Source organism: Dendrobates tinctorius, unplaced genomic scaffold, assembly GCF_039654945.1.
Source record: "Dendrobates tinctorius isolate UK_male_01 unplaced genomic scaffold, ASM3965494v1 ptg000097l, whole genome shotgun sequence".
Taxonomy (NCBI): Eukaryota; Metazoa; Chordata; class Amphibia; order Anura; family Dendrobatidae; genus Dendrobates; species Dendrobates tinctorius.
Genome location: NW_027361765.1, coordinates 29,648,796 through 29,663,838, shown reverse-complemented (window position 1 = coordinate 29,663,838; position 15,043 = coordinate 29,648,796). Strand labels below are relative to the sequence as shown.

Here is a 15,043-nt window from a genome sequence, read left to right as displayed (position 1 = left end):
GGAAATGTTATTTAGTAACTATTTTGTGTCACATCACTCTCTGGTTTAACAGAATAAAAATTCAAAATTTGAAAATTGCGAAATTTTTAAAATTTTCGCCAAATTTCTGTTTTTTTCACAAATAAACGCAAAAATTATCGACCTAAGTTTACCACTAACATGAAGCCCAATATGTCACGAAAAAACAATCTCAGAATCGCTAAGATGCGTTGAAGTGTTCCAGAGTTATTACCTCATAAAGGGACACTGGTCAGAATTGCAAAAAATGGCTAAGTCATTAAGGTCAAAATAGGCTGGGTCATGAAGGGGTTAAGCTTTTGTCTGCAGCAGATCAGAACCTCTCCATTTACATCTATGGGAATTATAGACCACCAACATCTGTCACCATGGTTAGTGGGATAACCCTTTCGGGATGCAAGGAGTTAAAGTATGGAAACATTACTCCTCACATTTGTTACCATACACCAATTTAGGCAAGAGCAATAGGCCTGGAGTTCAGCTTAGGACAAGGACCCTGTTTAGCTGCTCAGTTTACCCAAATTAGGATTGATAAACTGCGGCAAACCCCCAGCCGGATGGGCAAGGTGTCGTCAGCACAGGATTTCACCATTTCAATGTAGAAGGCAAGATTATTATCTTTAAAATGCAAACTAAGGTAAACTGTGTGATATCCATCTATCTATATATGCACCAGACTCCGGTAAAAAAAAAAAAATGGTCATACAAAAGTTGCACCCTTTAGGCAGATCATTGGAGCAAAGGCTGCTTGTTAGTCAGAGGCAAGAAAGAAAAATAGGGAGAAGGGCAGGACAGCTGGAAGGTCAGAGTCTCTGCAACTCATTAAAATAACATTTTAAGCTTAAATTTATCAAAATAACTAAAAAAAAAAAAAAAAGTTTAATCAGAATTAAAAGACCACACATGCTATTAGTTAGGGGTATAAAAAAAATAAAATAAAATTCTAAAACTCCCTTGAGGCAATATCATGGATTTATGCAAGACTCTGCTTAATTAAAGCAGCTGTCAAATCAATGAAGAAACTTACCAAACGGTTTTCATCGAACACTTCAAAGAGGAGTCTGTGCTTCTTTGGAAACACCTGGCAAGGAATACAGAAGAGTTAGAGCTAATACATTTATTAATGTGGAAAACCCTTTTAAGGGTCCTTTTAAATGATTATTACCAAGATAGTAAGTTATCTCCTACCCATAGAGTAGATGAGGACTTCTTGATCTGCTGGCCAGGGCACCCAGTGATCCAAAGCACAGGCCTTAAAACCTGGCCGAGCCTTGTACTGAGTGGAGCAGATGTGCTCATGCTCAACCTCCGCTGCATTCACTGTATATGGGACGAGATGTTATAGACAGCGCTCTGCGGAGCTCTGGTGTCGGCATCACTGGGCTGGTCTGGAAACGGCAGGTGCATCATGTATAGCATTCCATCTATTTCCTATAGGTGTACGTGTGTATATGTATACACATACACACACACGTACATACACACACACACTTACACCTTTAGGAAATAGATGGAATGCTATACATGAACCTGCCATTTCCAGAATGTTAAACACTCTTGGCCTCGAGCATAAAACCAAGTGCCGATAATAAAGTGTCTTTCATATCATTCCTCAGAAGCTTTTTTGATAAATAGCTGGCATTACTATTCTAGTTTTCTAGTCTTAGTTTAATGTCATGTTAAAATAGACTGAGCCGAGATGGCGACCTACCGCTGCGAGATTCAGTACACTGCCTCTGCCATGGCCTATAATGCGTGTCACTTATAGTAATGGGCTACGGTCCCAGAGCAGGGAGACGCAGGGAGCCCCAGTGATGCCGACACCAGAGCACTGGGACCTGGGCTCCACAGAGCACTGTCTATAACATCAGGGACGGCTCTGTGCTCCGCTGTCTCCTGTAGTCCCATATAAAGAGAATATTTTTTTAAAATATGTAGTGCATTATACTGCTATGGATGACTATGGGGGTGCATTATACTGCTATGGATGACTATGGGGGTGCATTATACTGCTATGGATGACTATGGGGGTGCATTATACTGCTATGGATGACTATGGGGGTGCATTATACTGCTATGGATGTCTATGGGGGTGCATTATACGGCTATGGATGTCTATGGGTGTGCATTATACGGCTATGGATGACTATGGGGGTGCAATATACTGCTATGGATGACTATGGGGGTGCATTATACTACTATGGATGACTATGGGGGTGCATTATACTACTATGGATGACTATGGGGGTGCATTATACCACTATTGATGACTATGGGGGTGCATTATACCACTATGGACCTTCAAAGTATATTTCCTCTGAAGCGTTTCATAGAATTATATACCTAGCTGCACATATGCACCCAGGCTGCGACTGACGTTGCCCACGGTTGAGGCAGCATGAACCGCCTGATGGTTTCCCTTTAAGAAGCAGCTTCTGCTTCTTACTTTGCAGCTGCATATTACACAATACCATCACTATAATGGGATTTTGTAACAAAGCAACATCACATCCTATGTAGCAATCTGTTTCTGACTGAGAGGACTCCAGAATATACTTAGAGGAGTGTGCCCTTAGTAAAATGTAAGCAAAACAGAGCCCAACTTCCATGATTTCAATATGTTACTCTAAGGCAAGTTTTACACATCAGTTTTTGTGCATCAGGCGCGATGCGGCGAAAAGTGTAAAAACCGGATCCGGCGCCTGTTGCCACCGGATCCGGTTTTTTCCCCATAGAGTTTCATTATCGCCGCATCGCGCCTGATGCCTATGCGGCGTATCCGGTTTTTGCCAGATCCGGCAAAAACAGCCGGTCCGGCGTCTGGAAAAAACGTTCTCTGCAACGTTTTTTCTCAGCGCCGGACCGGCTTTTTCCACAGCGCATGCCCGGACTCTGTGAATGTTAACCCCACAAGTGCCCGGTGAGAGAGAGAGAGATCTCTCTCTGTCACCCAGACACTTGTGAGAGATCTCTCTCGCCGGGCACTTGTGGGGTTAACACTCACAGTGTCTGGGTGAGAGAGAGAGATCTCTCTGTGGGGTTAACCCCACAAGTGCCCGGCAAGAGAGATTCTCTCGCCCGGACACTGAGTGTTAACCCCACATGTCTCTCTCTCTCTCTCCAACCCCCTCTCCTCTCCCCTCCCCTCTCCTCTCCCCTCACCTCCCTTTCAGCAGCTGTCTCTCTCAGCGGCTGTCTCTGTCCACCTCCTGCTGCGGCTCCTTTAAATCACGTCTGAGCCGTATCAGACGCCGCACACACATCCGGTGTCACGGCTGCAGGCCGGATCCGGCGGCCCGGCTTTTCGCCGCACGCCGCCGGACCCCACACACCGGATGTGTGAAAGTAGCCTAAGTCAATCTGACCCCGTGATCTTTAGGCCAAATATTTTGCACCTGGTAGAAGAATCTGCTTAAAAGGTCTCTGTTATGAGTCATTTATATCCTATCTTCTCAAATGGAGGCAAGTACATGTACCAAAGGAGGTCCAGGCCATGCTCCTATGGGGGTACTCACAGTACGAGCCATTGTACGCCCTGTAAAATGAATGCGCACTTGAGTGGGCGAGTTCAGCCAGTACTAGATGATTGGGGCGGCACAGCTTTTTCCATCCAGTGACATTTGGTAATAAAGCAACAATAAAGAAAATAAGGAAAGATTTGAAGGTTTTAAAAACTGAAATACTTACTCTGAGCAACATTTCCTCGTTCCATTTCGGATTAAGGCTCTGAAACACACAGAATAAATGGAACATCAAGAAAATGTCAGGTGAAAAAAAAAAAAAAAAAAACACAACAACAACATGCTAAAAGTTAGGTCTGTAGTCTTTAGTAAATACTAGATGGAGCAAGAAGCCACAAAGATAATGTTTCCTATGGACAGAAGAAACCTGTATAACTGGCCACTGGACGCCACGCTACATCATTCATTTCAGCAGCAGTATGAGCGCACTTGGCCACAACATGCTAACCCAGCCTAAGAAAAGTCTTTTATGAGAACAATACTATTTGAAAACCCTAAATTTAAAAAGGGAATTTGTCAGCGATCAGTTCCTTAAACCGTTTATATAGTCATGTCGCTTATTGAAAGAATACTTGAACTTAATCTGTTGCTCCAGTCCCAAAAATAGCTATGGAGGGTGGGGTTGTTGCTATAGAGGGCATGTTGGAGTAGAGTAGGAGGTTACGACTAGCTCTCATTTCAATGCCATAACACATCCCCCCTTGGACGTTCTGTTCAGAATATCTAGAAAACCGTGCAAACTAGTGACAGAAAGTAAATTACTTATTGTCATAATTCTGCAGCCCAGATATGTACTGAGATTATGTGAAAAGCCCGGACAACCCCTTTAAGGTGCTCAAAACCACATTTAAGAAGTTTATTAACCCTTCAGGTGCTTCACAGGAATTTTTTTAATATTTAAAAAAAAAAAAAATGAACATTTAACTTTTTTTCACAAAAAAAATACTTCAGGTTCAATTTTTTTTATTTTACCAAGGGTAACAGGAGAAATTGGACTGCAAAAGTTAGTGTGCAATTTGTCCTGAGTACGCTTATACCTGATATGTGGGGGGAAACCACTGTTTCGGCGCATGGCAGAGCTCAGAAGGGAAGGAGCGCCGTTTGACTTTTTCAATGCAAAATTGGCTGGAATTCAGATCGGACGCCATGTCATGTTTGGAGAGCCCCTGATGTTGGGGGGTTTCCACTGTTTAGGTACAAGTGACCCCATTTTGGAAACTAGACCCCCCAAGGAACTTATCTAGGTATGTGGTGAGAACTTTGAACCCCCAAGGGCTTCACAGAAGTTTATAACGTGCAGCCGTACAATTAAAAAAATCATTTTTTCCACAAAAATGATCTTTTCACCCTCAATTCTTATTTTTCCAAGGGTAACAAGACCCTAAAAGTTGTTGTGCAATTTGTCCTGAGTACACTGATACCCCATATGTAGGTGTAAACGACTATTTGGGCGCATGGCAGAGCTCGGAAGAGAAGCAGCACCATTTGACGTTTTTGGCTGGAATGGAGATCGGACACCATGTCGCGTTTGGAGAGCCCCTGATGTACCAAAACAGTGGAAACCCCCACAAATGACACCATTTTGGAAACTAGACCCCCCAAGGAACACATCTAGATGTGTGGTGAGCACTTTGAAACCCCCAGTGCTTCACAGAAGTTTATAATGCCCGGGCGTGAAAATAAAAAAAATCGTATTTTTTCCACAAACATGATCTTTCAGTCCCCAATTTTTTTTTATTCTCCCAATGGTAACAGGAGAAATTGGACCCCAAAAGTTGTTGTCCAATTTGTCCTGAGTACGACGATACCTCATATGTGGGAGAAAACTACTGTATGGGCACACGTCGGGGCTCGGAAGGGAAGTAGTGACGTTTTGGAATATAGACTTTGATGGAATGGTCTGCGGGTGTCATGTTGCCTTTGGAGAGCCCCTGATGTACCTAAACAGTGGAAACCCCCCACAAATGACACCATTTTGGAAACTCGACCCCCTGAGGAACTTATCTAGATGTGTGGTGAGCACTTTGAACCCCCAAGGGCTTCACAGAAGTTTATAACGCCCGGGCGTGAAAATAAAAAAATCTTATTTCTTTCCACAAAAATTATATTTTTGCCCTCAATTTTTTATTTTCCTAAGGGTAACAGGAGAAATTGGAAAAAGTTGTTTCGCAGTTTGTCCTGAGTAGGCTGATACCCCATATGTGGGGGTAAAACACTGTTTGGGCGCATGGCAGAGCTTGGAAGGGAAGGAGCACCATTTGACTTTTTCAACGCAGAATTGGCTGGAATTGAGATCAGACGCCATGTTGCGTTTGGAGAGCACATGATGTGACCAAACAGTGGAAACCACCCAATTCTAACTCCAACCCTAACCCCAACACACCCCTAACCCTAATCTCAGCCCTAACCCTAATGGGAAAATGAAAATACATTTTTTTAATTTTATTATTTTTCCCTAACTAACGGGGTGATAACAGGGGGTTTGATTTACTATTTATAGCAGGTTTTTATATTTGGCAGCTGTCGCACACTAAAAGACACTTTTTATTGTAAAAAATAGTTTTTGCATCACCACATTTTGAGAGCTATAATTTTTCCATACTTTGACCCACCGAGTCATGTGAGGTCTTATTTTTTGCGGGACGAGTTGACGTTTTTATTGTTATCATTTTCGGGCACGTGACATCTTTTGATCGCTTTTTATTCCGATTTTTGGGACGCAGAATGAACAAAAACCAGCGTTTCATGAATTTCTTTTGGGGGTGCGCTTACACCGTTCCGCGTGCGGTAAAATTGATAAGGCGGTTTTATTCTTTGGGTCAGTACGGTTACAGCGATACCTCATTTATGTCGTTTTTTATGTTTTGGCGCTTTTATGCAATGAAAACAATTTTATATAAAAAAAGAATTATTTTTGCATCGCTTTATTCTGCGAGCTATAACTTTATTTTTTCGCTGATGATGCTGTATGGCGGCTTGTTTTTTGCAGGATAAGATGACGTTTTCAGCGGTACCATGGATATTTATATGCGTCTTTTTGATCGCGCGTTATTGCACCTTTTGTTCGGCAGTATGATAAATCATTTTTTGCTTCGTTTTTTATTTTTATTTTTTAAGGGGTTCGCTAAAGGGGTTAACTAATGGGACAGTTTTATAGGGCGGGTCATTACGGACGCGGCGATACCAAATATGTGTACTTTTATTGTTTTGGCTTTTTTATTTCCAAAAAATGAATTAGGGAATTTTTTTTTTTTTTTATTTAGCGATTTTTTAAAATTTTTTTACATTTTATTTATTTTTTTTTAAACTTTATTACATTGTCTCAGGTGGGACATCACTGTCCTGTGACAGATCGCTGATCTGTAATATCACAGATTGCTGTGACAGATCAGCAATGTCACAGGCACCCGAAGGTCCCCGCCGCCATATTGGATCCGGGGACCTGCAGGGAAAGAGACCCCCGCAGCAGCGCTGCACATTGCGCTGCTGTGGAGGGCTCCACGAAGCACGGAGGGAGCCCCCTCCCTGCCGATGCTTCCCTTTAACCCCCGGTACACCGTGATTCGTGTTTGATCGCGGTGTGCCAGGGGTTAACGTGTCGGGGTCGGTCCGTGACCGCCCCTGACACATTGTGCCGGGTGTCAGCTGTGATAATCAGGTGACACCCGGCCGCGATCAGCGGCGCTCACCACGTGAGCGCAGCTGATCGCACTAGACGTACTACTCCGTCCTTGGGACTTAGGTCCCAGGTCACATGGACGGAATAGTAGGCCCTGCAAAGGGGTTAAAGTGCCTTTGCAGGGCCTACATACTCTAAAACCTCCAAAAGTGACACCATTTTACAGGCTGCACCCTTCACAGTATTCATAACTTGAAAGGAAACTTGTTAATCTTCACAAAGGTTAAAGAAAAGTGGAATGAAAAAAACAAATGTATTTTTTTGGACAAAAATGTTACTTTAGTGCAAAATGTTTGTTTTATAAGGGGAAATGATCTACACCAGGGTTCCCCAACTCCAGTCCTCAAGGCCCACCAACAGATCATGTTTTCAGGATTTCCTTTGTATTGCACAGGTGATGCAATTATCACCTGAGCAATACTAAGGAAATCCTGAACACATGATCTGTTGGCGAGCCTTGAGGACTGGAGTTGGGGAACCCTGAACTACACAATTTGTAACAACTCCTCCTAATCACAGAATGATCCCACAAGTGGTCAGAAACTACTGTTATGGCACTCGGCAAGGCTCAAAAATGAAGGAGTGCATTTTAGCTTTTAGAGCACTATTTTGTTTGGAATAGATCGAGGACCACGTGTTGAATTTGCAGATCCTCTGATGGGCCAAAGCAATAGAAACTTCCACAATTAACTATTTTTGCAACGCCACCCCTCAAGCAGCTCATCTCCCTAATGCGGGGAGCATTTTGATCCCACAAGTGCTTTCTTTAATATAGGATTGTGAAAACAAAAATCTACATTTATTCCACCAAGATATTGCTTTAGCCCCACATTTTTAATTTTTTATGAGTCCTAATAGGAAAATACAGACCACACAATTTGTTACTTAATTTCTCTCAAATGTGGTCGCAACCCAAATTTGGTGAAAGATTAATGCTAGGCCACACAACACAGTATGGAAGAGAAGGAGCAATACTTGAGTTGTGGAGCACAGATCTTGCAGGAATAGTTTGGGGGTGCATTTCCAGAACTCCAGCCTGACATGGCAGAACAACAGGAACCCCCCAAAGTGCTCCAGTATTAAAAACTACATCCCTTTGGGAATTCATCTACAGGTGTAGTGACTATTTTAACAGCAAATGTTTTCCAGAAATAAGCAGCAGTGGATGCTGCAGAGTAAAAAATTGTGAATATGCCATTTTAATTGTCAATGCATTGCGCTGGTCTTCTCTTCCATCCTCCCAGTGGATGGCCATGGAACAAGGAGGTGGAATAAGATTCTGCAGGTGAACAACTGGCTACGTCGATGGTGCCGTCAGCAACGATTTGGATTTCTGGATCACGGAGTGAACTACTTATACGATGGACTACTTGCTAGAGATGGGGTGCACCTTACGAAGACTGGAAAGCATGTATTTGGAAGTCGCCTTGCTACACTTGTAAGGAGAGCTTTAAACTAGAACAACATGGGAAGGGAAGCAAAAGACCAGAAAAAGCCATACACCTGACAAATGCTATTGAGAACTCTGCTATTAGAAGTGGAAAGGAAGAACAAAGACGAAAGAATCTAATTAATAAAAATATTGGAGAAAGAGAAACCAATCACAAACTAAAATGTTTCTATACTAATGCACAAAGCATGGGCAACAAACAAGGAGAATTGGAACTACTAACACAGGAAAAGAAATATGATGTCATTGGAATCACTGAAACTTGGTGGGACAATACACATGATTGGAATACAAGACTAGAAGGATACAACTTATTTGCAAGAAACAGACTTGATAAACGAGGAGGGGGTGTCGCATTGTATGTTAGAAACACGTATATCTGCACAGAGATTGAAGCTTCAGAGACTGGGAGTTCTGTGGAAACTGTTTGGGTAAGAATACAAGGACAGAACAATGGAAAGGACACCATTGTAGGCATTTACTACAGGCCGCCTGTGCAAGCTGAAGATATGGATGAACTCTTTATGCATCAAATGGCCAAGTTCTCCAAAAAATATGACATAGTTGTCATGGGAGATTTCAACTATCCAGACATTTGTTGGGAATCTCTCTCAGGCAAAACTAACAGGTCAAGGAAATTCTTATCCTCTCTTGCTGACAACTTTATCTTCCAAAAGGTAGGGGAGAAAACAAGGGGAACTGCTACCTTGGATCTAATCCTTATAAACAGGGAGGAAATGGTTGAGGAGGTAAAAGTGGCTGGAACCCTAGGAGGTAGCGACCATGCTATTTTAGAATTTTGGATAACTAGAGGTGGAAGACCTGTGAAGACTCAGACGTCAAGGTTAGATTTCAGAAAGGCAGATTTTAAGGGATTCAGAAAGATAATTGGAGGGATCCAATGGCTGGATATCCTTAAAGACAAAAAAGGCCAGGAAGGATGGGAAATCTTGAAAAATGAAATTCTCAAAGCACAGTTGTTAACAATTCCGAAAAGAGGGAAGAATAGGAAGCATTTAAGGAAACCAGGATGGATGAATACAGAACTTAAGCACATGCTAAAAAAGGAAGAAAAAAATGTTTATAAAATGGAAAGAGGGAGGCATATCTAAAGAAGAATATAATGCTGTCTGCAGAACCTGCAGGGCACAAATCAGATTATCTAAAGCTGAAAATGAATTGAGGCTTGCAAGAGATGTCAAAAGCAATAATAAAGGATTTTGGGGATATGTCAAAAGTAAAAGAAAAGTCAAAGATGCTATAGGATTTTTACAGGATGAAAATGATGAAATGGTAAGACAGGATGTTGAGAAGGCTGAACTTTTAAATTCCTATTTTGCATCTGTTTTCTCTCAGAAAGGAAATGTAACATCAACTGTTATTCACTGTCCTATTAAGGGAATAGAAGAATCCAGGATATCTATAAACAGAAAGATAGTGAGGAAACATTTAGCTAACCTAAATGTATTCAAGTCTCCAGGTCCAGATGAATTACACCCCAGAGTACTGAAGGAGATCGCAGAAGAAATTTTTGAACCCCTCTCCATAATCTTTGAAAATTCTTGGAGAACAGGAGAAGTGCCAGAAGACTGGAGAAGAGCAAATGTTGTTCCTATCTTCAAAAAGGGGAAGAAGGTGGACCCAGGCAACTATAGGCCGGTGAGTCTGACTTCTATACCAGGAAAGATCTTTGAACAAATTATTAAACATGTATGTCAATACCTGGATAAGAATGAAGTGATCAAACAGAGTCAGCATGGGTTTGTAACTAATAAGTCATGTCAGACTAACTTAATTTCCTTCTATGACGGTATCACTGATTGGGTGGATCAAGGAAATGCTGTAGATATAGTATATCTTGACTTCAGCAAAGCATTTGACAAAGTCCCTCATACAATCCTTATTGAAAAAATGACTAAGTATGGAATGGACAAGGCAACCGTTAGGTGGATTCATAACTGGCTTAGTGATCGGACCCAAAGAGTGGTCGTAAATGGCTGCACATCCAGTTGGAAGAATGTCTCAAGTGGGGTACCACAGGGCTCTGTCCTGGGCCCTGTATTGTTCAACATCTTTATCAATGATTTAGATGAAGGAATTGAGAGTAAACTGATTAAATTTGCTGATGACACAAAGCTAGGAGGGATAGCTAATACTAGAGAAGAGAGAGAGAGGATTCAAAAAGATATAAATAAACTGGAGCAGTGGGCAGCAACTAACAGAATGGTTTTTAACAGGGAGAAATGCAAAGTACTACATCTGGGCAATAAAAATGAAAAAAGCATATATAGAATGGGAGGAATAGGGCTAAGCGACAGCACATGTGAAAAAGACTTGGGTATACTAATAGATCACAGACTGAATATGAGTCAACAGTGTGATGCAGCAGCAAAAAAGGCAAATGCAATTCTAGGATGTATTAACAGAAGCATACAGTCTAGATCACGTGAAGTCATTATTTCCCTCTACTCCTCTTTGGTCAGACCTCATCTGGAATATTGTGTCCTGTTTTGGGCACCACATTTTAAAAAAAAGACATCAACAAACTGGAGCAAGTTCAGAAAAGAGCGACCAGAATGGTGACCGGTCTGCAAACCCTGTCTTATGAGGAAAGGTTGCAGGATTTGGGAATGTTTAGTTTGCAAAAGAGAAGACTGAGAGGAGACTTAATAGCTGTCTACAAATATCTAAAGGGCTGTCACATTGTAGAAGGATCAACTTTATTCTCATTTGCACAAGGAAAGACTAGAAGCAATGGGATGAAACTGAATGGGAGGAGACACAGATTAGATATTAGAAAAAACTTTTTGACAGTTAGAGTGATCAATGAGTGGAACAGGCTGCCACGAGAAGTGGCGAGTTCTCCTTCAATGGAAGTCTTCAAACAGAGGCTGGACAGACATCTGACTGGGATGATTTAGCGAATCCTGCTTTGAGCAGGGGGTTGGACCAGATGGCCCAGGAGGTCCCTTCCAACTCTACGATTCTATGATTCTAAGCCTGTACTTGTGGAGACATCCCATGAATTAACTCGGTTGTACCCACTAAAGAAAAGCAATAAATGTAAACACCAACTGCAGTTTGGGTACACTGTGGGGATCAAATGCAGGCGGTGGTCATTTGGGCTTGGTGCATGAATTTTGCGAGTTGAGCTACCAAGCACCATTGAAACCTTCCTGTATTGGCTTGACCAATGACGTACACAAGTGGGGACTTGTTTTAATTAAGAAGGATGAGTTGATGTTTGTATTGGTTCCATTTTGGACCACTTTGAAGGCTCGATTCACATTTACCTTGTGCTCTATTTTCAGCATTAGGCCTGTTTCACACTTCAGTTTTTTCTGTCAATTAAAATCCGCCAAAATAGCGGAAAATGGATCCGCAGGCGGACTGACAGAAACGGGGGGGTCAGCGGATGTACGCCTGGGGAAAAGGAGAGAGAGAATTTTGTCCAGCAGCCAGACAGAAAACGGGTTAAATCGGCAAATAGCGGATCCGGACAAGAAAAAAAAAACGTTACATGCTCCGTCCGGGCCGCTGAGCGGACGCCAAAATCTTGGCGGATCCGTACAAAAACGGATCAAACGGACGACCATCCGTCAAGATCCACCGATAATGCATGTCTATGAGGAAAAAAACGGATCCGCCAAGAAAAATGGCGGATCCGTTTTTTTCCCAAATCGTCGGATCTTGACTGATGGTCACAAACGGAAGTGTGAAACAGGCCTTAGTGATGAGTGAATGTGCTCGGATAAGGTATTATCGGAGTCTCCTTGTGTGCTGTCTTCGGCGTGCTCCAAAAATATGTTCGAGTGCCCCTGCATGTGTTGTGGCTGTCTAGAAGCCACGAGACATGCAGCCGCAGGCACTCTAACATTTTTCAAGCGCATTGAAGACACTGGGTTAGCACACGAGCATGCTCAGTTAGCACTTTATCCAAGCACGATCGCTGATCGCTCATCGCTACTGAATACTTATGTATAAGTTTCCGTCTAAATCCCTGAAAAGCCGGATTACTTACCGGTAATGCTCTTTTAATGAGTCCACGACAGCACCCACTGGAGGTATCGGATCCGCCCATTTGGAACAGGAAACCCTACAGGAAAGATAAAAGGGGCGGTCCGCCTTTCCTCCTCAGTTTTTCGTTTCAGAGTACCAGAGGGACCGCCAAGGATTAGGCAATGTTCTCTTATTTTAACATCTTTCTTATCCATTATTTGGTTAATATACTTTAACTATTGATATCCTTAGGGGGGGAAGTGAACGGGTGCTGTCGTGGACTCATTAAAAGAGCATTACCGGTAAGTAATCCGGCTTTTTACTCTTCGCCACGACAGCACCCACTGGAGAGATTCCAGAGACCATCACCTGGGTGGGACCACCGTGCCAAGGATAGTCCTGCCAAAGCTTAAGTCAGAGGTTGATGAAAGATCAAGTCTGTAGTGGTTATAGAAGGTAGAAGGGGATGACCAAACTGCCGCCTTACATATAGTTTCAATTGGAACATCTCCCTTTTCCGCCCAAGAGGTTGCCATTGCCCTGGTGGAATGCGCCCTGATGTTCCCTGGAGGATCTTCGTTTTTTGCGGAGTAGGCTAAACGAATGGCCTCTCTGATCCACCGGGAAATGGTGCTCTTAGTGACTCCATACCCCTTCTTACAGCCCTGAAATGAAACAAATAGGGCCCTACTCTGCCTCCAACTGTTGGACCTCTCAATACATTTCAGGACAGTTCTTTTGACATCCAGAGTATGGAACTTCTGCTCTTCCGGAGTAGAGGGATTTTTATAGAAGGTTGGGAGGAGTATCTCCTGAGATCTATGGTATTTTGTTGCCACTTTTGGCAGGTAGGCAGGGTCTGGTTTTAATACCAATCTGTCTTGGTATTCTTGGCAAAAAGGTGGATCTATTGACAAGGCCTGGATATCACCCACTCTTCTAGCTGAGGTCAGTGATACTAAGAGGGCCATTTTAAGTGCTAAGTATTTGAAGGGTATTGTGTCGATCGGCTCAAAGGGGTCTACTGTTAGGGCGTCTAAGACCAGATTTAGATCCGATGTAGGGACGGAGGGTATGTGGATTGGAGCTATTCGTTCACATGCTGTAATGAAACGAGTTATCCACTTGTTGCCTGCTATATTATGGCCATATAGTGCTCCTAATGCCGATATTTGTACTCTCAGTGTATTTACTGCTAAGCCTAAGTCTTTCCCCTTCTGCAGAAATTCCAAGATTGGGATTATCGGAACTTCTGCTGTATGAGGTACTGTATGGAATTGAAGACATTTTTTCCATATTCTAGTGTAAATTTGGGTTGTGGACTGTTTTCTACTTTGTAGTAGTGTAGTAATTAAGGACTCCGAGAATCCTCTTGTCCTCAATAACTGCCTCTCAAATTCCACGCCGTCAAGTGCAAGCTGAGCACTTGAGGGTGGAAAAAGGGGCCTTGGGAGAGTAGATTGGCAGTCGGAAGGATCCAAGGATCTGTTATTGACATAATCTGCAGCCACGAAAACCACGGTCTTTTTGGCCAGAACGGTGCTATTAAGATTATTCTTGCTTTGTCGTCTCTGATCTTCCGAATTACTTGAGGTAGGAGGATCAATGGAGGGAACGCATACGCCAGGTTGAAATTCCATGGAGTCAGAAAGGCGTCCAGTATGTCTGGGTGATCTGACGGAGATAGGGAGGCAAATGTTTTTATCTGCCTGTTCTCCTTCGTGGCGAAAAGGTCCACCTCGGGTTGTCCCCATGAGGCTACTATGTCCCTGAAGACCTTCCGATTGAGGCACCACTCTCCTTGTCGTAGAGTGTGTCGGCTTAGGAAGTCTGCCTTTTGATTGCTCTCGCCTCTGATATGAAGGGCCGAGAGGGACAAAAAATAGTTTTCTGCTAAGTTTAAAATTCTTGACGCTGAAGACATCAGAGTCTCTGATCGAGTTCCTCCTTGTCTGTTTATATATGCCACTGTGATGGTGTTGTCCGACAGGATCCTTACATGCTTCTGTTGGAGCTGCGGAAGGAAGTTGTATAGAGCATAGAACACTGCAGTCAGTTCTTTTAAATTAGATGAGTAATCGCATTCCTTTTTACTCCACCTTCCCTGACGAAACCCATTCTCCATGTGGGCTCCCCAGCCCTGGGGACTGGCATCGGTGGTTACGATACAGGATGGAACTATAACCCATGGAACTCCTGAACATAAATGGTTATCGTCTAACCACCACTCTAGGGAAGTCAAGACTTCTTGTGACAGGGTTATTTTGCTCTGCAAATGACCACTATGTCGCTTATCCTCTTGGAGGATCTGGTGTTGTAGCGTACGGACATGGTACTGGGCCCACCGGACTGCCGGGGTGCAAGAATTTAGTGATC

The 15,043-nt window shown here is 42.9% G+C and overlaps 1 protein-coding gene across 3 annotated transcripts in view; it reads right to left on the bottom strand.

Moving 5' to 3' along the window:
• NEDD4 (NEDD4 E3 ubiquitin protein ligase) overlaps positions 1 to 15,043 on the bottom strand; it is a 209,801-nt gene that overhangs the window by 125,640 nt on the left and 69,118 nt on the right. For all 3 annotated transcript variants that reach the window (XM_073587011.1, XM_073587009.1, XM_073587010.1), the window contains exons 4-5: positions 3,706 to 3,744; positions 1,046 to 1,099 (exon numbers count right to left, since the gene is read on the bottom strand). In XM_073587011.1, coding sequence (XP_073443112.1) covers positions 1,046 to 1,099; positions 3,706 to 3,717 — 66 coding nt within the window. In that variant the 5' untranslated portion in view covers positions 3,718 to 3,744. The remainder of the gene's footprint in view (positions 1 to 1,045; positions 1,100 to 3,705; positions 3,745 to 15,043) is intronic.